Below are 23,950 nucleotides of genomic sequence, written 5' to 3' on the forward strand. Positions count from 1 at the left end.
AGGTAAAGCCAGCAAAGTGCGATCAAGGATAGTCCTAGGGTCACCAAAGAGGCAGACAGTAGTTCAGCATTGCTCTCTAATTGTGATAGGATGATTCAGTTGCCGGATAACGGCTGGAAAGAAACTGTCCCTGAATCTGCAGGTGTTTGTTTTCATACTTCTATACCTTTTGCCTGATGGGAGAGGGGAGAAGAGGGAGTGGCCAGGGTACCGCTTGTCCTTGATTATGCTGCTGGCCTTGCCGAGGCAGCGTGAGGTATAAATCGACTCAATGGACATTGGTTTGTGTGATGGTTTGGGCGGCGTCCACAATTTGCTGCAATTTCTTGCCTTTACTGTTCCTAAACCAAGCTGTGAACTTCTGTGGAAGTTGCTGAGAGTTGTAGGGGACATGCCAAACTTCCTCAGTCTTCTAAGGAAGTAGAGGCGTTGGTGTGCTTTCTTGTTCGTTACTTCAATATGAGTGGTTCAGGAGAAATAAATGAGCAATTAAATTTATTGGAGGACATTATGAAGTGATAATTTTGAAATAAATTATTTTAGAAAGAATTAAAAGTAAAATAAATATAAAACTTCTAAAGGTAATGCAAGGATAAAAAGACAATGTGTTCCAGTACACATCTTTGAAGAAGATCAATGAAGTTGAGAATGTTTTCAATATATAAAGCTTGGGATCTTAAGACATATAGTAGTACTATAACAAGCAAGTTATGCTGAACTTTTTGAAATTGTTTGTCAGCTTCTTCCCTCGCCCCAGTTTCTCTGATGGCATTACACTTCAGGAAACATGTTATATCCTAGAGAAAGTAGCAGAAATGTTCTTTCTGGAATGGTATTTGGAATGCAGAAAGTGGAAAGATTGTACAAGTTGGTAATTTCCTTTAGCACAGAGGAGATGCGGTGAGATTTTGAGAGATGTTCCAAATCATGAATGGTTTTGTAACACAAGCTTTTCACTGTACCTCGGGACACATGACAATAAACTAAACTAAACTTAACCGAACTGAAGGGTAAATAAGAAACCCTGTTTACAGTGGCGGTGGGTTAATAACCTGAAGCACAAAGTTAAACTAATTGGGGGAACAAGTGAATAAAGTTTTTTTTAAATAAGGTGAGTTGCTCTGACTTGGAGCATGTCTTCAATGAAAACCCTGAAAGCAATTCAATCATAACTTTTAAAAGAGAACAGGATAAATTATTGAACGATTGGTTGTAAGTCTGTGGCAAAATGACAAGTCAAGTGGAAATAATTGAAATCTCTTTTGAAGAGCCAGCAAATTCATAACAGGCAAAATGGCCCCTTTCTCTGTGGTGGTAAACTAGAACATACACTAAACTTCCCTGAAGATTGTCCCAATGTAATTTGGGGTGAGATGTGTGGAAAATACCAGAGGAAAGCTTATACAGTTGGTTAGCATTGGTTGGTTAGCACGCAACAAAAGCTTTTCACTGTACATGTGACAAAAAACAAATCTAAGCTGAACCATACAGATATCGAGAGTAAGAATAAAATTTATTAAATAATATCACAAGTTATGATAAGAGATTGGTAGGATCTCCATAGAAATCTATAACCTTTTGGGAGCTGTATCACTTATTTACTTTTTAGGAATATTTGCATCTATATTTTTTTTCATTAGCTAAGAAGAAGAAACCAAAACTCTTGAATAAGTTTGATAAGACCATTAAAACCGAATTGGATGCTGCTGAAAAACTGCGCAAAAAGGTGAGCTATAAAATTCTGTATGTTGTCCCTGATGCAGTATTTACGGTAATTCTACTTTGGCTGATGCATGCAATGATTTTAGAATACCAGGGAATTCAGTGATAATTGTGATAATACTTTAAAATGCATAATTTTAATGGAATTTCCTTCCAAGCGGTAGCTCTTTAAAATGATGATCATGCACAGTAATTATGATCTTTGATTAGTATTTGAATAACATTGAATATTTTCATTACCAACTTGGAAAATAATCATGAGCCAAGGATTGATGATTAGACTCCAGAACATCTGGGTTCCAATTACTGTCAGATTTCATGAGGTTCTTCCAGAGTTTATCACGGTTTTGCTACTTGCAGCAATAACTTTTTAAAAAAGTATATCTTTTTCCTGCTTCTGGATTAATTTTTGGGAGTTTACTACTATTTCAATATATAAAATATCAGACCAGACTGCCGAGAGTCACTACCGATGGTCCTTAGTTTCTCAAGTATATTTGCCAAAATCAGCTCTAATGTCCCGCTTGCTGTCCATATACACTGTTACTCTGAAGTCTCTGAAACACAAGCTTGAGGAATAGCTTCTTTCATCTGGGCATGTTGCACCCTTCTGGGCTCAATAACAAATGCTCTAACTTGATTAACTCACTCTTTCTCTCTTTATGCATTAGAACTGGCCATTTCTACCAGACAGCATTTTGGCATATTTTTATCACAATCACAATCACAATAATACTTTATTAGCCAAGTATCTTTTGCAACAAACGAGGAATTTCATTTGCCAAATCAGTCATACAAATAAAAAGCAACAGGACGCACAAAACACATTTTAACATAAACATCCACCACAGTGACTCCTCCACATTCCTCACTGTGATGGAAGGCGAAAAAGAAAAGTTCAATCTCTTCCCTTGTTTGTTCCCCGCGGTCGGGGGCCTCGAGCCCTCCGTTTACAATCTTAACTCCCGTAGCCGGCGGGGCATTCAGCTCCTGCATCGAAGGGGTGTCAGCTCCCCCGCGCCAGGCGATCGAACACCGAATCGGGGCTGGTCGAACCCCTGCGTTGTTGGAGCTCCCAACATCTATGGTCTCTAACCGAGACTGCGAGTGTGCGCTGGTAAAGTCCGCAGGCCGCGGTTGGAGCGATCCTAGGCAAGGGATTGGCTCCGATGTTAAGTCCACGCCCCGCGGAGGCGCTCAAGGTCAGTCTGAGGAGGCCTCCAGCTCCATCGATGGCAGAACGACCAGAGACACGATCCGGAAAGTAATCGTATCTCTGGCAAGGTAAGAAAGTAATCGCATCTCTGGCAAGGTAAAAAAAGTTTCCCCGACCTACTCCCCCTCCCCCCCCACATAAACAAACCGGAGAACATTTACACAAACTTTTAAAACACACTAAAAATTAAAAGAAAGGACAAAAAAAATCTATTAGCATAATCTGACCTGCTGGACACGACCCACAGCCTTACTATTAACAACACATTAGAGACATGGAGGCCTAATTTAAATCTGACTGCCATGTTAATTTATTTGATGCTGTCCTTTTGGAGAGATTTTCTCTGAAATACTCATCTTTTTTGCTACTGAAAATGAGCTTGTTTTCTCTCTTTCAGTTTGATGAAGGGTCTTGAATCTGTAACGCTAACACAAAAGTTATTTGATCTGTTGAATGTCTCCAGCATTTTCTGTTTTTATTCATAGTGATAGGTTTTCTTCTGCAGTAATCTTTTTTTTTTAAATAAGGGGCAGATCACTGAATGCCCAGACTTTGAGCTTCCCTGTCACCATAGAATTTATGTAGCTGCTCCACAAAAGTTTCTGGTCACAGTGACCTCCATGTTATTGTTAGTTGGGAATGCAGTGACAATAATGCTTTTGAATGCCAGACTCTCATATGGGAAATTAATATAAACTCATCATATTAGCCCATGCCTAACTGATGACCATGGCTTCTTGCTGCATGTGGTAATATATGGATTTTTTAGGGGGAAGTTTCGAATGGAATTGAACATTGTCAGTAAACATCTTTGCTTGTGATGGATAGAAATTCATTGATGAAGCAGTTGAAGATGGTTAAGCTAAGAAGATTGCCTAAAAAACTCCCACAGTAATGTTCAGTAATTAAAATGATTATCCTCCAATCATCTCATTTATCTTCCTTTGTGCAAAGCAAAACATCACCTAGTATGAAGTTTTCCCCTTGTTTCCCCATAAGCTTCAGTTTTACCCAGGACCCTCGATACCACACTCAGTCAAGTGCTGCCTTAATGTCAAGGACAGTCCCTTTCATTTTACCTCTGGAATTTTTCTTTTTATACAACTTTAGGTCAAGCCTATGGAAATTCCGAACTGAATGGTCATGGTGAAATTCATCTGAATATTACTGAACAGGATGTTAATAGGTGCCTCCTCGTAACACTGTTAATTACCTCTTTCATCACTTGCTTAACATGGAGAGAAGACAAATAGGACAGTAATTAGTTGCTGTGATTTGGCTTGCATTTGTATGCTCACCAGTTTCTTGATCTTATACGGAGTGATTCAGATTGGCTGAAGATTGGCTTTTGGCATGATGGGACCGCAGAAGGATTCAGAGATAGATCACCACTTAGTATTCCTGGCTGAAGAGTGTAGCAGATGCCCCTGTCTCATTTTGCCTTTCACATTGGAGAGCTCATAATATTTGATGATGATGCTATCAAATAATCAAATTAATTAAATCAGCCGCCAGACATCAGGAAATACGGTACTGACTGACATACTGCATGGATTATTTTAATTATTTACAGGATAAATGAGTTTCAGATAAATTAATTTAGATGGTTGAATGGCCTTCTTCAGCAGCTCAAGTTGAATTGTTATACAATTTACTTTTTAAAATACTAATTGTAGTGATTTTGTTTTTGCAGGATTTACAAACATTTCCAAGTATTAAAACTTTTTCTATATCCTTTAGGGTAAATCTGAAGAGGCACTCCAAGCATTTAATGAACTTCTCAGAAAATACCCCCAGAGTCCCCGAGCTAAATATGGAAAAGCACAGGCAAGTGCAGTTGGATATTGAACATGTTATTCCATTTTTTTCCTCTGCTGTGGAGAGATTACTTCAAGATTTGATGTTCTTTCCAGTGGCCTGTATTAACATGCTTCTGTATGCCAATCACCAAAACACATAAAATACATACCGCAGTTTTGAACAGGTGACCCAATTCAACATTAGCACTACACGTAGCATATATTTAATGCGCTAGATAAGAGTGGTGCTATCATTTATCTAAGGTTTCTTAAAATTTGGTTCAATATTGTAAATGGTGAAATATTGTTCAAGAAGTACAATTCCAAGGATCCATTATTATGTTCAATATCTTTCAATTAATTCTACACCTATTGTTAATTATCTGAATCATGCCTTTGTGGGCAGCTGAAAGGAGCGCATGTTAATGAGCCTTATGAAAATAAAATAATATGAAAATAAAGCAACAAGACTGCTCAAAGACAAACTTGTACACACTTGGAATTTATCTCTCACCTCCTATAGGATGCATTGTTTTCCAACTGCAGATTATTAACATATTTGAGTATTGTTTGTTTTGTAAAGTACCTTGCATTAAACTGCATATAGTATTATATATTGTTTGAAATGTTTCTTTGTAGTCAGAGGATGATTTGGCAGAGAAGATGCGAAGCAATGAAATTCTTCAAAGAGCAATCGATACCTATGGAGAAGTGGTCGATATGTCAAATCCAACTGCTGATCTGGTGAAGCTGGCTGTAAGACGACAGGCAAACAGACAACAGTTCTTAGGTGAGGAACATGTTATCAAATTTAATGTAGCTTGCTTTGTTATAGTGAAAAAGGTAATGGATTTTTTGAGGTCTATCAATTAATCACATGACCTAAATGACACAACTATTCGCTATTCATAATGCCAATTTTTGCGCCATCAATTTAGTTTATTACTGTCACGTGTACCGAAGTACAGTGACAAGCTTTATGTTGCGTGCTATCCAGCCAAAGGAAAGACTATCCAAAGGAAAGACTATTGATTACAGTCAAGCCGTCCACAGTGTACACATACAGGATAGAGGGTATAACATTTAGTGCAAGATAAAGTCCGCGGAAAGATAGTTCAAAGGTCCCAAATTAGGTAGTTGGAAGGTCAGGACCACACTCTAGCTGATGAGAGGATGGTTCAGTTGCCTGATAACAGCCATGAAGAAACTGTCCCTGAATCTGAAGGTATGCACTTTTAAAATTCTGTACCTGTGACCTGATGCGAGAGTGGTGAAAGTGTGTGTCCGGGGTGAGACAGGTCCTTGATTATGCTGGTGAACTTGCCAAGGCAGTGTAAAATGGAGATGGACTTTTGCCTGCCTGCCTCTCTATCCCCAGTCTCTCTGTCCACTATCTCTTTCTGTCTCTTCCCCCCTCTCTCTCATTTTCTCCATCCACTTTCTCTGTATATTTTGTCTTTCCACAAATGCTGCCTGACTACTGAGTGTTTTCAGCATTTTCTGTTTTATTGTTACAAATTTCCATCTTCTAACATTTTCTGATTTTTATTCTGTCCCTACTCTCTCCCACTCTGAGCTACAGTGAATTCTCCCAATTTTGTTAGCCCTTGCTGTCTCCTCCCCTTCCTCAGCCCTCGGGCTATCTCCTCCCATCCCTCAGCCCTCGGGCACCTCCTCCTTTTTCCTTTCTTCTCCCCGCCACACCCCATCTGTCTGAAGAAGGGTTTTGGCCCGAAACGTTGCCTATTTCCTTCGCTCCATAGATGCTGCTGCACCCGCTGAGTTTCTCCAGCATTTTTGTGTACCTGAGCTACAGTCATGTGTGTGCCCTCTCTGACTGTCCCCTCATAGGCTTTGCAAAATGGGCTGACATTAGTGCACCAGGTTTTTTTTTTATTACAGTGTCGCAGTTTCAATGTCACCATTACTGATTCCAGATTTATCTATTGAAGTTGTATTTTTCAGGTATTTGTGGGATTTAGGCATGGAAAGTAATACTTTTGTTAGACAGTTGCTCAACTATTGCCTGTGGTATCACGTATATTGTTGTGCAAGAGCTGATTTGTATGTTGAAACTTTTTGTCAACTTTTATTCTATTTTCTTTGTGTATGTACAGGTCACATTAAACGTTCTGTCATGACCCTTAAGAAGCTGGTATCTCTTTACCCAGATGATGTCTCAATTAAGAATGAGCTTGGAGTGGGTTATTTGTTAATGGGAGACAACAATAATGCCAAGATGGTGTATGAAGAGGTAAGTTGTATAGAATGAATGTAGAAAAATATCAGAATTTCAGAAGTGGATTTTTATTCCTCGTGTTTGAATTTCATGTTCAAAGAGAGCATATTCTTGAGGTTATGTACTCTCAAGTGTTTCATTTGGTTTATGAATTACCCATCTTGAAACTAACCCATGTTAAGTATGAAGCTATTAATTTTAATCAGTATTCTGTGCTAATCTCATCTGCCTTATTGCCGCAAACACCACACATTAAGAATTGGGGTGGGGTAAGTGAAATACAACGCCTGTTCATGGACAGTGGGCAAAAGATTGAATCAAATTCAGTTGCTTTCTCCATCATTATTCACTGTCCAGCATTACACATGTAGCGTGGTCATAGATAGGGTGCTAAAAGGTAATTTATACAACGAGATTGTGTCCTACTTTTAGGAAAGCAGATTGAAGATGAGAGGAAAAATCATCAAATGTACCTAATACCCACGATACAATCAAAATAATTCCAAAGATTCTTTCTTGCCACTGTAGATGCCCAAAATTCTAAAATTAAAATTGAAATTGCCCAATAAAATATTAATTCCAATATTTCTACAATAATATTTGTTTCTGTTGGAAATGCATTTAATTTCTCCCTGCCAAATTGGTGTAATATGTTAAATTCAGTGGTGATGACCTATGCAGTGTAACTAATTGCATTGATATCAACTCTGAAATGTATATAATTGGGCTGTTAATTTGTGCATGCTTTATTAAATACATAATATCAAGTCTGGTAAAATGACATGCTGTGGATCATAATCATTAAATGAGCCTTGTGTGAGACAATGTCATTGTCAATCTTTCTCAGTGTAATTTGCGCCTCTTCCAGTGACTAGCGGAGTTCCGCAGGGCTCGGTGTGCTGCTCATCACGTTGTATATTAATGGTTTGGAAGTGGGGGGTTGAAGGCTTTCTGGCCAAGTTTGCAATTGATACGAAAATAGGTGGAGGGGCAGGTAGTGTAGAGACAGCCGAGACTGTGGAAGGACTTGGATAGGTTGGGACAATGGGCAAAGAAGTGGCAGATGGAATATAGTGTAGCAAAGTGTGGAGTCTTGCATTTTGGTAGTAGGAATAAAGGCGTAGATTATTTTCTAAATGGGGAGAGAATCCAGAAATCGGAGGTGCAAAGGGACTTGGGCGTAGGGCCGGCCTTAGGAGGTGCCGGGCCCAATTGGGATTTTTTTCCCCCGTAGAAATATAAATAAATATAAATATAAATAAGCATAGTGTTCCTGAATACAGGGGTCAAGCTGGAATTAGAATGAACCCATGGCTTTCTGTAACCATAGCTTTTAACCTTATGGAAATGGAGTCGCTTTTTACGATCAGAATCCACAATTATGAGTACAGTGGTTAATGTGAATGCTGCACCTCTATTGTCCCTTCGTACTTACATTCAAAGCAGATCATCTGCTGACCATGATCTCATTCTTTACATATGACCTTCTTTACATACAATTCTTTACATTTTCCAAATCATCTTATGCTTTGAGAATTGAATTAATTTATTTCACAGTTTAGTTGTTTGCTTCTACTTTGTAGCAATACTGGGGTGGCCCTATCTTGTGAAATGGCATGAATAGAAAATAAATGTGGAGCAATTTTAGATTCAGGAGATAACTTCTCTTAATGTTTAACCTGAAGTGATTTTTGTGACCATGAGGAAAATAAAGAGACATCCCATAACAAAATGTAATATTAATATGTGAAAAGAAAATAGGATAGTGTTGAGGCGAGTGTGACAATGCATTTTTAAGTAATCTCCCTTTCAGTGATCTGCATATTAGTAATTCATAATCAGCCTGTTCTTTGATCCCACTTGGATAATTAAAACTTATGTTGGGAATATTACTTGGATAATTAAAATTTATGTTGGGAATATTATGAAGGGATTTATCAGGGTTAATTTATTTGAATATATGGTTCACTTTTAGTTTACTTTCTAACCAATGCCTGTGAAGGATTTCGGATGGTGAAAACGGAAATAATATTTCTCTTTTTTAGGTTTTGGCCATTGCTCCAAATGATGGATTTGCTAAAGTTCATTATGGTTTTATCCTCAAAGCTACAAATCAGATAGCAGAGAGCATTCCATATCTTAAGGTAAGCACAGCTTTCTTTATGTTAACTCGTCCAAAGTTGAATGTTACAGTAATTCATACAGAGATGGGCATGACAACATGTTCGAATGTCTGAATCAATTAGGGTGAATGGAATATTGTGGCAAATGAATTGGGTTGCATTGGAAGGGCAATACCAAATCCTGCCTTGCATTCCTTTGCTTTGTTAGATGCCTGGGTTTCAGATTTTGACAGTTCCTTTGAGCTGACTATTTTATGGAGCTGTTGTTACAGCATCTCAATCCATGAAAGCTATCATATGTTTGTGTTATGCCATACATTGTTGGCTGAGCTTTACATGGACGTGGAATATTTGCCAAATCTTGTGGTCTTTTCAAACCATTTCCATGTTGTTCCTCGTTAAGTGATTAAGAAAAGCCTTTTAACCTTTAGTCATGACAGTTAGTACCATTTTAATTATTGCTTCATATAGGCAGGAGGCATTGTAGCAGTGCAAATAGTTTAGCTGTCTCGTAGAACCAGCAAGCCCCAGATTTGATTCTGTCCTAATGGTGCTGTCTATGTGGACTTAGTATGTTCTACCCATGATTGTGTGGGATTCCTCTAGGTCCTCTGAATTGTTCCTACATCCTAGAAATGTGCTGCTGGTTTAGATATTTGGCTCCACTAAATTGCCCCTCATGTAGGAGAGTGGAGAGAGAATCAGGGTATGTGTGAGAGAGTTGGTTCATGGGAAATGGGATTGCTTTGAAAGCCAACCCAGACTTGATGGTCTGAATGGCCTCAACCTATGTTGCAATGAGATCAGAAATCAGGTTTGAAACTGATCATACAAATGGGGTTGTACCTGATTAGACTATATTTAAGAGGGAGTTAGAAGTGGCCCTTGTGGCTAAAGGGATCAGGGGGTATGGAGAGAAGGCAGGTACAGGATACCGAGTTGGATGATCAGCCATGATCATATTGAATGGCGGTGCAGGCTCGAAGGGCCGAATGGCCTACTCCTGCACCTATTTTCTATGTTTCTATGTTCTGTTGAAATTAAAGAAAATATGAGGGTTGTGCTGAGTTGAGTGCACTAATATGTTCTATGTGGCCAGAGAAATGAAGACATTCAATCCCCATGTGAAGCTACTCCCTTAAATCTAGAATTTGCCCTCATTGATTGAAAAACCGCAATATCTCTCAATTTAAGTGTATTTTTGCGATTTTGGAAATGGTTAATTCAGGAAACACATCATTTATAGCAAATGGTGCAAAATCTAATATGTATGATCTGTGTACTGTGGAATGTGTTTCTTATTTAGCGATCATGTAATATAAATATATGGTTTTTTTAAACATAATTTTTTCAGGAAGGATTAATGTCTGGAGACCCAGGCACTGATGATGGACGTTTTTACTTCCACTTAGGAGATGCATTGCAGAGAGTGGGTGATCAAGATGTGAGTGAATATGCAAGTTCCCATGTTATATGAATAGTTTAATGGAATTTATTCATTAAATATTCAATAAAGATTCATTTCAGTAATGTATTTTCTTTACCAAAGTAACATCTCTGGTGATGATAAGTAAATGGAAATTCTACATAATGAAAGATTAGAAAACCTACTTTGATTGCTATGTTGTCATTGGGCTTCTACATAAAATAATGAACTAGTTTTCAATTAGAGTGCTCTGAACTACCAAGTACAGTTAAAGCTCATCCAGATACATAGATACATAGACAATAGGTGCAGAAGTAGGTCATTCGGCCCTTCGAGCTAGCATCGCCATTCAATGTGATCATGGCTGATCATCCACAATCAGTACCCCGTTCCTGCCTTCTCCCCATACCCCTTGATTCCGCTAGCCCTAAGTGCTCTATCTAACTCTCTTTTGAATGCATCCAGTGAATCAGCCTCCACTGCCTTCTGAGGCAGAGAATTCCACAAATTCACAACTCTCTGGGTGAAAAAGTTTTTCCTCATCTCAGTTCTAAATGGCCTACCCCTTATTCTTAAACTGTGGCCCCTGGTTCTGGACCCCCAACATCAGGAATATGTTTACTGCATCTAGCATGTCCAATCCCTTAATAATTTCCCCTCTCACCTTCTAAATTCCAGTGAATACAAGACCAGTCACTCCATTCTTTCATCATAACAGTCCCTCTATCCCGGGAATTAACCTTGAGAACCTACGTTGCACTCCCTCAATAGCATGAAAGTCCTTCCTCAATATATCTCCAAATTAGATTTTAAATATAAGCATTTTCTGCCTCATTGTCGGATATACTTTTATTTGTTGCTTTTGTTAGCCTCTCTCTTTTCACCATTACCAACGATATAACTTGGGATACTCAGAAGAAAAATCAGAGTTTCAATCTGGTAAAATCCATACATTGCCCTAAAACCAGATTGATTAAAGATAGAACTTAATGACATGAATGCTAATTAATGATGCAACTCCAGATAACAAGACGTCGAATGCTGCAAATGGAAAGACCGTTTTATAATACCTTTGACAGAGCAAATTCTTTTTTGTGGCACAGCAGTAGATATAGATATAGATAGATATGCCATTTATTGTCACTATACATGTACAGTGAAACTGAAAGCTGCTCGTACTCAGTGCATACATACAATTTAGCACAAAAAACAAGAAACAGAAAAAAACAAAAAACAGAAGGGGAGATGGGGGGGGGGGGGGGGGGGGAATAGGTGCACAAATTCTGCGGCGCTACATACATATATACAGATGGAAGTCCGTGTTGGGCGGTGTAGTCAGTGCATGTGTGAATTTGAATTTATAGTAGTTATAATTCTCGGAAAGCAACTATTCCTGAGTCTGTTTGTCCTAGATTTGATGCACCTATAGCGCCTTCCAGAGGGCAGCAGGTCGAACAGTCCAAACGCAGGATGGGAGCTGTCTTTGATGATCTTCTTTGCCCTGCTAAGGCAGCGGGAGGTGTAGATGTCCATCAGGGAGGGGAGAGGGCAGCCAATGATCCTCTGCGCTGTCCTGGTTACCCTCTGAAGCCTCTCCCTGTCTGCCATGGTGCAGCTGCCATACCATGCTGTAATGCAGTATGTCAGCAGGCTCTCGATGGACGAGCGGTAGAAGGTCAGCAGCAGGTTAGAGTCCAGGTTGTGCTTCCTGAGGACCCTCAGGAAGTGCAGCCGCTGCTGAGCCTTCTTGATGACCGCTGTCGTGTTGTCCGTCCAGGAGATGTCAGCAGCGATATGGACGCCGAGAAACCGGAAGGTGTTGACCCTCTCCACACACTCGCCGTTGATGTGTAGGGGGGCTAAGTCGGTGCTGTGCCTCCTGAAGTCGACAATGAGCTCTTTTGTTTTCCTGGTGTTCAGAGCCAGATTGTTTTCTGAGCACCAGGTTGTCAACTTCAGGACTTCCTCTCTGTAGGCTGCCTCGTCTCCCTTTGAAATAAGTCCGACCACAGTAGTGTCGTCAGCAAATTTGACGATGCGGTTGTTGTTGTGGGCCGGACTACAGTCGTAGGTGTAGAGACAGTATAAGAGGGGGCTTAGCACATAGCCCTGTGGGGAACCGGTACTCAACCTGCGAATGGAGGAGAGGTGGGGGCCGAGTCTCACAGTCTGGGGCCGGTTAGTGAGGAAATCCTTTATCCAGGCACATGTGACAGTGGGGAGGCCGAGAGTGACCAGTTTACCAATGAGAATGTCCGGAATGATTGTATTAAAGGCTGAACTAAAATCCACAAAGAGCATCCGGACGTAGCTCTGCCCCTGCTCCAGATGGCTCAGCACAGAGTGGAGAGCTACGGTAATGGCGTCTTCTGTGGATCTGTTTTGGCGATAGGCGAATTGGTGGGGGTCGAAGTCTGGTGGTAGGTAGTCCTTGATGTGCTGGAGGACCAATCTCTCGAAGCACTTCGTGATTACCGGAGTGAGGGCCACAGGACGGTAGTCATTAAGGCTGGTGATGGTAGACTTCTTCGGCACAGGGACGATTGTGGCTGATTTTAGGCAGGACGGAATAACTGCCTGGGCCAGGGAGAGGTTGAAAATTCTGGTGAAGATGGCAGTGAGCTGGTGGGCGCACGCTTTGAGCACCTTACCAGGGACTCCATCTGGGCCGGTAGCCTTCTTGGGGTTCACTGCCAGGAGCACCCGTCTGACATCGTGTTCCCTGACAGTGAGTGGAGTAGTACAGGAGCTAGGTGAGGGTGGAAACAGGGCTGTAGCAGGTGAGTGCTGCTGTTGTGATGTTTCAAAGCGGGAGAAGAAGCAATTTAGCTTTTCTGCCAGCGGCGCACTCAGGTCTTCTGACTTTGTGGCACAGCCTCTGTAGTTGGTAATGTCCTGTATGCCCCGCCATACCTCCCGTGTATTATTGCTGGACAAGTGGGACTCTATGCTCCTCTTATGGTCCGCCTTGGCTTTTTTAATACCACTTTTCAGATCGGCTCGAGCAGCCCTGTACAGAGCTCTGTCACCTGACCTGAAGGCAGCATCGCGGGCTCTGAGGAGTGTGCGGACCTGGCTGGACATCCAGGGTTTCTGGTTTGGGAAAACCCGTATGTTTTTGTCTACAGTCACATTTCCGATGCAGAACTTGATATAGTCCAGCACCGATTCTGTGAGAGTTTCCAGATCCTGGTGTTCGAATATGTCCCAGTTTGTCTGTGTAAAGCAGTCCTGTAGATTGGAGAGTGCATTTTCAGGCCAGGTTGTAACAGATCTTATGGTGGGCCAGTAGAGTTGCTGCATTACAGCACCAGGGACCTGGGGTCAATCCCGACTCCGTGTACTACCTGCGCAGTTTGTACGTTCCTCCTAAGACTCATGGGTTTTCCCCGGGTGCTCCAGTTTCCACCCACACTCCAAACACATACAGGTTTGTAGGTTAATTGGCTTCTGTAAAAATGTAAATTGGCCCTGGGATATAGGATAGTGCTAGTGTACGGGGTGATCGCTGGTCGACGCAAACTCGGCTGGCTGAAGGCCTGTGTTCACACTATATCTCTAAAGTCTAAAGTTTTAAATCATCATACTGTGATCATTACTTTGTCTTGCAAACGAATTGAATCCTTAAACTGGTGCAGTCACGGTGGCACAGCGGTAGAGTTGCTGCCTTACAGCAAAATGCAGCGCCAGAGCCGGGTTCGATCCTGACTATGGGTGCTATCTGTACGTTCTCCCCGTGATCTGCGTGGATTTTCTCCGAGATCTTCGGTTTCCTCCCACACTCCAAAGACGTACAGGTTTGTAGGTTGATTGGCTTGATAAAAATGTAAAATTGTCCAAGTTGGCGATATGCAGAGTACTGCTCTGCCCACTACAAAATTCAGAAGGTTCAGAAGGTGGAATAAATAAACATTAAAAAATCTTTTTATATAATAGTATTTTTTAGAAGCATTTTATTTCGGGCCATTGGTGCAGCTAGCAGAATGGTTAGTGATTAAAAAGAGCAACAGATGGTATGATTTACAGGGTGAGTAATTTTGCTGGTTCACTGTATCCACAGGCATATGTATGGTATGAACTGGGACACAAAAGGGGCCACTTTGCATCAGTGTGGCAGCGTTCACTCTACAATGTGAATGGACTTAAGGCGCAACCTTGGTGGACACCTAAAGAAATAGGGTATACTGAATTGGTAAAGGTATGTGCACTTTTTAATACTGTCCAATGTTAAGAGTAATTCATCAACAACAATAGGGATTCACATATGCACGGTACCTTAAATGTAAATAATTTTATGATTATAGTATTTCAAGCCAATTATGTATTCATCTTTCTCAATTTTTATTGCACCATGGACTTGAACTTTTTTGTAATAATTTTTTTGTTGGAATACCATGCTGCAGAGATCTCTGGGTGTTGCAGAAATAGATTGCTTGATGAAGCCTCTTAACGTTGGTGTCTACCATCTCTGCATGTCCACCATATATTCAATCACAGAGTACTTAAATGTTATGGTTAGGTTTATGTATGTGAAGTCACCAATTCCATAATAGTGATTATACTTAATCCCTAGCTGTGGAGTACGTTGGAAATCCTGAAATTGTATCAAATGCTATATTTAGGTGCATATATATATATATATACTAAATTGGATGAACAGATTGTAATTATCAGGATTATACTTTGGAGAAAACTTTGTAATGGTCCATTTAATCCATAAAGTTGTTCAGTAATGAGATATCCTAAAGGGCATTATCTACATTTTGGTTATCTTATTTCTTTGTTGTAGGCTCTTGAGAGAAATTGGAAATTAATCCGTGATGAGGGTCTGGCTGTTATGGATAAAGAGAGAGGTTTGTTCTTGCCTGAAGATGAAAATTTGAGGGAGAAAGGAGACTGGGGCCAGTTTACAACATGGCAGCAAGGTAAAATATATTGATTATCTTTGTCAATATATTGAAATGTGTAAAATCCACATCACTGATTAAACTAAACTGCAATAAGGCTCATAAATTAATGCAAAAACTAATTAAACCTATTGGAGCAAAGCCTTTATTGACCTGGATGTCCAAATTTTAAGTGCACAATTAATGGCACTGTGGCAAAAAAGTGACATGAAAAACCGTTTTGTGCTTTTTGACAATTCAAATGTGTTAGAATGCACCATAGTGGCATTACTTGCAAATAAAAAGACTGCAGATGCTGCACTGTCTGAATTTAAAATAAATTCAAACATAAAATACGCAGCGTCAGATTACAGAAAAAGAACTGAGGAAGAAGCTAAATATAAGCTCTCTCATTTGTCAAATCCCACGGGTCGCTGTAGAACATATGTAACTAATTCCAAGGTCTACTTAAGATCTAAAATTAAAGAAAATCTGTACTAATATACTCCAGTTCCTTCTCAGTCCCAAAGATGTGAAAATTTGTAGGTTAATAGGCCTCTGTAAATTATCCCCTAGTCTGTCGGGAATGGGATAACATAGAACTAGTGTGAGCGGGTAATCTGTGGTGAACATGGACTCGATGGGCCGAAGGAGCTGTTTCCATGCTATATCTCTAAACTAAACATGAGGAAACATTTTAAGTAGTACGTGGTTGGTGTCTGGAATATATTAAAAGGGACTGTAATGCAGCAGAATCAATTAAGAGCTGGATAAGTATCTGAAAGAGAATTTGCATGACTAGGGCAGGAAGGTTAAGGAACTGATTGCTCTTACATAGAGCTGGGGTGAATGCAGCATATTGAGTGGCTTCCTTTCCTGCTAAATCATTCAGCGATACTGTGAAAAGAATTCTATTCTCGATATATTAATACTGCAACAAAGAGGAAAAGGATGGCGTGTGAGAAAATTACAACTTAAACTCTTGAGGTGTGTGTAAGAACAAATGGTCAGTGTATTTGTGGAAAAGCAATAAGTGTGGATAGCCATTGTGTGGATAGCCACGTGCTAAGTACCATGATTCGTTTGACCTAGCTATTATGATTTGACCAGAAAAATGTACAAAATTGTACAAAATTAAAAATTCATTTTGGATCTAACTATGACTTTATAAAATTATTGTAATGTGTTTGCTACCTTGTTATACCTGCTTTCCTTTTCCATTCTAGGCCGTAGGATTGATAATTCCTGTAAACAAGTTCCAAAAACCTGCGCCTTACTGGAAAGATTTCCTGAGTCAACAGGGTGTAAACGCGGGCAGGTATGCAAACGTTTATTACGGAAATAATTTATTTACTCAATGCAGTGTGTTCTATGAAGCTTTAAAAAGATATTACAAATTTTAATTATAAAATTAGTGGTGTGATCTGTGAATTTTCAACTGGGGAAAGCATAAAACATGTAACATATCGATCAAATACTGATTAAGCCTTGAAACACACGTGATATTACTAATTGATATCCGTGAAGCTTGGTTTCCAGAGCACCTGCAATTGTAAGATGAAATGAGATTCAGGAGCAATTTAGTTCTTTGGTGACTATCTAGAGACACCCCTTCAGGAATACAAATTTAAGATGTATATATTAGAATGCTGTGTTATGCATTAAAGATGACTAGCTTTAAAGTCTTCAGTTTTACACAAATTAGTAACCACTTGCAAAAAACGTTAATTTTAAGCTTCTGAGCAACTTAAATGAAATTGCATTTCATATGTGCTTTCATGAGAGTGCATGAGACTTTTAACTCTGATTTGTTGTAATTGGTGCACAGTTGTTGAGAGTGATTGCTACTGGTTGCTGACCGTAATCTGTCTTCAATATCGTGATATCGCAGTTAGTAAGTCCCACTTCCTAGTTCCAGTCTTAGGCTTATAGCATTGATTTTGATAACAGCTGTGGACATACTTAGGGTCTGAATCTAAAACAAACAGTAATTGTTATTGTGTATTAAATCGGGCAATAATGTGTATTTGCACCTGCGCTATTAAATGTTTCAAAAATGGTAGATCCTGGTCCAATTTCTCGTCTTTGCCCACCTAGGTGGATTTGGAGGTGCTCAAATAGGTGGATGTGCAAGGAGTTTGGAAGCTGGTGTGCTTCTTCCAACAATTATGCTGGGCTTCTATGTGTTCCTGAAAAATTGACTCCAGAGTTTTCAGCCCCAACCTGATTTCTCCTTCTCAAATTCTCCCATAATGTAATTTAAGAAAATTCACTTTTATCATGAGGTTTGGGAACATCCTTGAATTGTGTCTTCAGTCTACCTGGTAATCTCTAGTTACGATGAAACTTGGAGTAAAGATTGGCATCAGGCATTGGGAATGGAACTGGATGCAAACGCCATGTTGTGTTCTTACAAATATTGATTGGAATATCGTTGTTTTTGTATGCGTTCTTCATTTCATTGTTCACATATTCAGTCATTTCTTTACAAGACCAGGAGCTTGGATCTTTCTGCAGATATCCCAATTATCTGTCAGTATGTGACCGTTTTTCTCCCTCTGTGTCATTGCTCATGAAATTAATAGACCAAGTACCTGCCGAGGCATTGTGGTGTGCACTGCATGGAAGATACTAAACATTAAGGCAGAGCAGTGATAGCGTTACTGCCTTGCAGCACCCAGGTTTGATCCTGACTACAGGTGCCAACTATGGAGTTTATACGTTCCCCCTGTGACCACATGGGTTTTTTCAGGGTGCTCCGGTTTCCTCCCACATTCCAAAGACGTGCAGGATTGTAGGTTAATTGGCTTCTGTAAATTGTCAATTGTCCCTAATGTGTAGGATAGTGCTAGTGTAAGGAGTAATGGCTGGTCAGCACAGACTTGGTGGGCCGAAGGGACTGTTTACATGCTGTATTTCTAAAGTCTAAGGTATGGAAGAACCGAATATCAACACTGGCCACCAAGATTCAGTAAACTCTGAGACTGACACCACCAAACCGGGGTACATGGCTGTTGTAGTCATAGAATCATAGAGTGTGGAAACAGGCTCTTCGGCCCAATTTGCCCACACTGGCCAACGTGTCCCAGCTACGCTAGCCCCACCTGCCTGTGCTTGGTCCATATCCCTCCAAATTTGTTCTATCCATGTACCCGTCTAACTGTTTCTTAAATGTTGGGATAGTCCCAGCCTCAACTACGTCCTCTGGCAGGTTGTTCCACACCCACCACACTTTGTGTGAAAAAGTTACCCCTCAGATTCCTATTAAATCTATTCCCATTCACCTTAAACCTTTGTCCTCTGGTCCTCGATTCCCCTACTCTGGGCAAGAAATTCTGCGCATCTACCCAATCTATTCCTCTCATGATTTTATACACCTCTCACCAACGTCTTATGCAGCTGCAACATGACCTCCCAACTTCTATACTCAACTCTGAAGAAGGGTTTCGGCCCGAAACGTCGCCTATTTCCTTCGCTCCATAGATGCTGCTGCACCCGCTGAGTTTCTCCAGCAATTTTGTGTACCTTCTATACTCAATACTTTGACTGATGAAGGCCAATGTGCCAAAAGCCTTTTTGACCACCTTATCTATCTGCGACTCGACCTTCAAGTAACCATGCACCTGGACTCTTAGATCCCTCTGCTCTACAACACTCCCCAGAGGCCTACCATTCAATGCGTAGGTCCTGCCTTTGTTAGAAGTCCCAGCCAATCGATCCAGATCCTGCCGTAATCTTTCACAACCATCTTCGCTATCTGCAAAACCACCCACTTTTGTATCATCAGCAAACTTGCTAATCTTGCCATGTATGTTCTCATCGAAATCATTAATGTAGATGACAAAGTAACGGGCCCAGCACCGAACCCTGAGGCACAACACTAGTCACATGCCTCCAGTCCAGGAAACCTCTCCTGTAATTAAGGACGACTCGTAAATTTCAACCTGGGCTCCGCAATTTCCTCTCTAGTTTCCCACAATATCCTCGGATATATCTGATCAGGCCCTGGAGATTTGTCTACCTTCATACACGATAGTACCTTCAGTACTTCTTCGACGGTAGCACTTACTGCTCTGAAGACACTTCCATTGACTGTCCCAAGTTCCTCCTGTTGATACTAATTCTTTACAGGCTGGGTAGCAGTATATTTCTTTTGTCAGGGTACATTTTATTAATGGTCTTGTGTTAGCAAATATTAAATAACATTAAAGTAAGTTCTTAATTGGACTCCCGTCAAACATGGACAGATTGCCTAATGTGGCACACAGAACAGCTGATACTAAGATTATATATGTTTGCAACAGTTGAAGGGAGAGCGATAGAAATGGGCCATGTTAAAGGAGATTCAAGCTCTGTATCCTGAGCCTTGCGATGGACAGTGGTCAATTAATAAGCAGTAAAACTACTGTCCCTGAAGTAGTTTGAAGGTTGATAGCATGCTTTTGACCCATAACCTTGCTCTACCTTTTCCTATTTAATGCTTTGCCTATGAATCAATAAAATGCATATAGTGGTTCATTTAAAAAGCAAATGAATCAATAGCATGTCTAAGCCGGCTCAATATTTGATAGCTTTGAACAAGGACACCATGTCCCAGAAGATGAGGGAGAATGGATATAGTGGGGGGGAATTGATATTTGCATTTATCCTCACTGGAATTAGACATTTCTTCTGAAAGTGGGTCTTTTTTACACCAACCAAATACCTTGGGAAGGGCTAAAAGATACAATCACATAGAAGGTTACGACTGGACCTCGGAAAAGTGCTAAATTGGTGGGAAGGCTAATTACAAGAGTATTTGTCAGTAGCTGTGGAGAGTAGATTGGCAGCAGTGTCATCGGGTAATTCCACAACTGACGTGAGAGTTGTTTAAACTTCCCAAATATTGCCATCCTGGTCTTTTTACCTCACAAGAAGTTTAGGTTTAAACAGATTAGATACACTGTACACAGATATAATCAGTTTGATCCCAAGTACAATAGATGGAGCAAAGGGGAAGATACAGAGTGCAGAGTATAGTTCTCAGCATTGTAACGTACAATTCCTTAGACAAAGTCCAATGTCCTCAATGGGGTAGAGTTGAATCAAACAGTACCCTAGCTTATGGAGGGACCATTCAGAAGCATGATAGCGGAGGGGAAACAGGAGGCTGTTTTTCAAACAGGCTGAAACAAGCAGGAGGCTTGAGTAAAACACAAAGCGCTGGAGTAACTTAGTGGGTCAGGCACCATGTGTGGGTGGAATTGATAGATGATGTTTTGGTTTGGGACCCTTTCCAGACATCGGTGAAGAATCCCAACCCAAAAGTTGCCAATCTATTCCCTCCTCAGATGTTGCCTGACTCCAGCACTTTGATTTTTGCTCAAAATTCCAGCATCTGCAGTGTTGCTAAACAGTCACTTCATACTTACACTTTATGACAACAGAGAAGGCTACCATTTGGCTCATGGGATCCATGCCAGCTTGCAAGCAACCAGCCCATCAGTACAATTTTTATTCTCCATAATTCTTTACAATTCTGCAATTTATTTGTTCATCAACTCCCCTTTGATTTGTTTTGCTGTTAACCTGTTAACCAGCACATCTTTGTAAAGTTTAGTTTATTGTCAAGTGTACCAAGGTACAGTGAAAAGCTTTTGTTGCTTGCTAACCAGTCAGTGGAAAGAAAAATATGATTACAATTGAGCCATTCACAGTGTACAGATACATGATAAAGGGAATAAAGTTTAGTGCATGATAAACTCCAGTAAAGTCGAATTAAAGAGAGTTATAACCATATAACCATATAACAATTACAGCACGGAAACAGGCCATCTCGGCCCTACAAGTCCATGCCGAACAAATTTTTTTTCCCTTAGTCCCACCTGCCTGCACTCATACCATACCCCTCCATTCCCTTCTCATCCATATGCCTATCCAATTTATTTTTAAATGATACCAATGAACCTGCCTCCACCACTTCCACTGGGAGCTCATTCCACACCGCTACCACTCTCTGCGTAAAGAAGTTCCCCCTCATATTACCCCTAAACGTCTGTCCCTTAATTCTGAAGTCATGTCCTCTTGTTTGAATCTTCCCTATTCTCAAAGGGAAAAGCTTGTCCACATCAACTCTGTCTATCCCTCTCATCATTTTAAACATAGAAACATAGAAATTAGGTGCAGGAGTAGGCCATTCGGCCCTTCGAGCCTGCACCGCCATTTAATATGATCATGGCTGATCATCCAACTCAGTATCCCGTACCTGCCTTCTCTCCATACCCTCTGATCCCCTTGACCTCTATCAGGTCCCCCCTTAACCTTCTGCGCTCCAGAGAATAAAGACCTAACTTATTCAACCTATCTCTGTAACTTAGTTGTTGAAACCCAGGCAACATTCTAGTAAATCTCCTCTGTACTCTCTCTATTTTGTTGACATCCTTCCTATAATTGGGCGACCAAAATTGTACACCATACTCCAGATTTGGCCTCACCAATGCCTTGTACAATTTTAACATTACATCCCAACTTCTATACTCAATGCTCTGATATAGACAATTTCCTACAGACATACACACAATTTAATTCACACAAACAACCATCACAGTGAACCCACTGTGATGGAAGGCAAAGTCTTTTCTCTCCCCTGTTCTCCATTTCTCTCCCGATGTCCAAGCCCCAGGCGGGCGATGCTAAGTCCCATGGCCATTTTAGGCCGTGCCGGGCGATTTACGGCCCCGCTCCCGGTCTAAAAGTCACAATGTTGGAGCCCCCGGCGGGCGCTGGAATGTCCCACGGCCATGAAGCCGTGCCGGGCGATGTACGGCCCCGCTCCGGGTCGTTCCAACCCCGCGACACAGGCTGGAGAAGTCACGTTGCGGGAGCTCCGGGAAGCAGTCTCTCCCCCGGACCCGCGAGCTCCCGATGTCCCAGTCCACCGGACCTGCGGCTGCGTTGCTGGAGCCTCCGAGCCCCAGGAGTCGAGTCGCAGCAGCGAGTCACCACCGCTCCCCACACTCCGAGGCTGGCCAGCCCCACGATGGTGAGTAGTGCGCAGCTCCGCAGTCTCCCGAGCCCCCGGGTCGTTCAGGTTGGAGGCCGCTCCACGGTGCTAGGCCCCAACGACAACGGAGACCCGACACGGTCTCCCGGACAGGGAAGAGATTTTAAACATTTTCCCCCTTCCCCCCGCATATCTATCTATCTATTCTATATTCTATTAATATATAAAATTGTGTGCCTGTCGCCTGCCGACTGTTGGTCCGGCTACCGGCTGCCTTTCTTCGTTTTGATTCGTTCCATCGTGTGATGTTACAATGCCCAATGTTCACATATGTCTAATCGGAATGGATCCATTTACATATGCCTTTGCAGGAGCCCCAGCCCATGGTGAACGTTACATCGTGTGATGTCACAATGCCCAATGCTCAAAGACATTCTTGCCATAGAGGGAGTACAGAGAAGGTTCACCAGACTGATTCCTGAGATGTCAGGACTTTCATATGAAGAAAGACTGGATAGACTCGGCTTGTACTCGCTAGATTTTAGAAGATTGAGGGGGGATCTTATAGAAACCGATGTTGGGGAAGTCCAGAACAAGGGGTTTAAGGATCACAGTTTAAGGATAAGGGGGAAATCTAGGACCGAGATGAGAAAAACATTTTACACACAGAGAGTGTGAATCTCTGGAATTCACTGCCACAGAAGGTAGTTGAGGCCTGTTCATTGGCTATATTGAAGAGGGAGTTAGATGTGGCCCTTGTGGCTAAAGGGATCAGGGGGTGTGGAGAGAAGGCAGGTACGGGATACTGAGTTGGATGATCAGCCATGATCATATTGACTGGAGGTGCAGGCTTGAAGGGCCGAATGGCCTACTCCTGCACCTGATTTCTATGTTTCTAAGTTTCCCTCTTCTCACCCCTCTCCCTCTCCCACCCATCCCTCTCTCCCCACCCCCTTCACTCTCTACCCTATCCCCTTCCCTCTCTCCCCCCGCACCCCTCTCCCTCTGTCCCTCTTCCACCAGTCCCCTACCTCTCCCTCCCCACGCATAGGGAGGCAGGGGAGTGCTGGAATCTTACATTTGGGAACGGCTTCAGTTCCGTTGGAGGAGACGGGTGCATTGTGGAATATTGGGTTGGGGGATCACACCATTGGGGGAGCAGACCCAACGGGTCTGCACTTGGTCTAGTACACATTTAAAACCAATATTAAAAAAACACCAACACTACATTTAACTAGACAAAAAAAAAATTAAAAGAAAGACAGGCTGTAGGGGCCGCTGCAACGGGTGAGTCGCGCCGCCAACATCCCCACAGCATGATACTGCCAGCACCATGCTTCACCGTGATGAGAGGTGCCTGGTTTCCTCCAGACGTGACGTTTGACATTCTGGCCAAAGAGTTCAATCTTGGTTTCATCAGATCAGAGAATCTTGTTTCTCATGCCTTTTGGCAAACTCCAAGTGGGCTGTCATGTATATTTTACTGAAGAGTGCTTTCCATCTGACCACTCTATCATAAAGTCCTGATTGGTGGAGTGCTGCAGATATAGTTGTCCT

At 41.5% G+C, this 23,950-nt stretch overlaps 1 protein-coding gene across 4 annotated transcripts in view; it reads left to right on the forward strand.

The window, feature by feature from the left end:
- The window catches only part of unm_hu7910 (un-named hu7910), a 207,288-nt gene that overhangs the window by 173,126 nt on the left and 10,212 nt on the right, over positions 1-23,950 (forward strand). For all 4 annotated transcript variants that reach the window (XM_055633993.1, XM_055633995.1, XM_055633996.1 and 1 more), the window contains 9 exons: positions 1,641-1,726; positions 4,679-4,769; positions 5,381-5,527; positions 6,855-6,991; positions 9,022-9,120; positions 10,454-10,543; positions 14,586-14,723; positions 15,315-15,450; positions 16,638-16,729. In XM_055633993.1, the coding sequence (XP_055489968.1) occupies positions 1,641-1,726; positions 4,679-4,769; positions 5,381-5,527; positions 6,855-6,991; positions 9,022-9,120; positions 10,454-10,543; positions 14,586-14,723; positions 15,315-15,450; positions 16,638-16,729 (1,016 nt within the window). The remainder of the gene's footprint in view (positions 1-1,640; positions 1,727-4,678; positions 4,770-5,380; positions 5,528-6,854; positions 6,992-9,021; positions 9,121-10,453; positions 10,544-14,585; positions 14,724-15,314; positions 15,451-16,637; positions 16,730-23,950) is intronic.

The sequence above is a fragment of the Leucoraja erinacea genome, chromosome 4 (genome assembly GCF_028641065.1).
Source record: "Leucoraja erinacea ecotype New England chromosome 4, Leri_hhj_1, whole genome shotgun sequence".
Classification (NCBI taxonomy): domain Eukaryota; kingdom Metazoa; phylum Chordata; class Chondrichthyes; order Rajiformes; family Rajidae; genus Leucoraja; species Leucoraja erinaceus.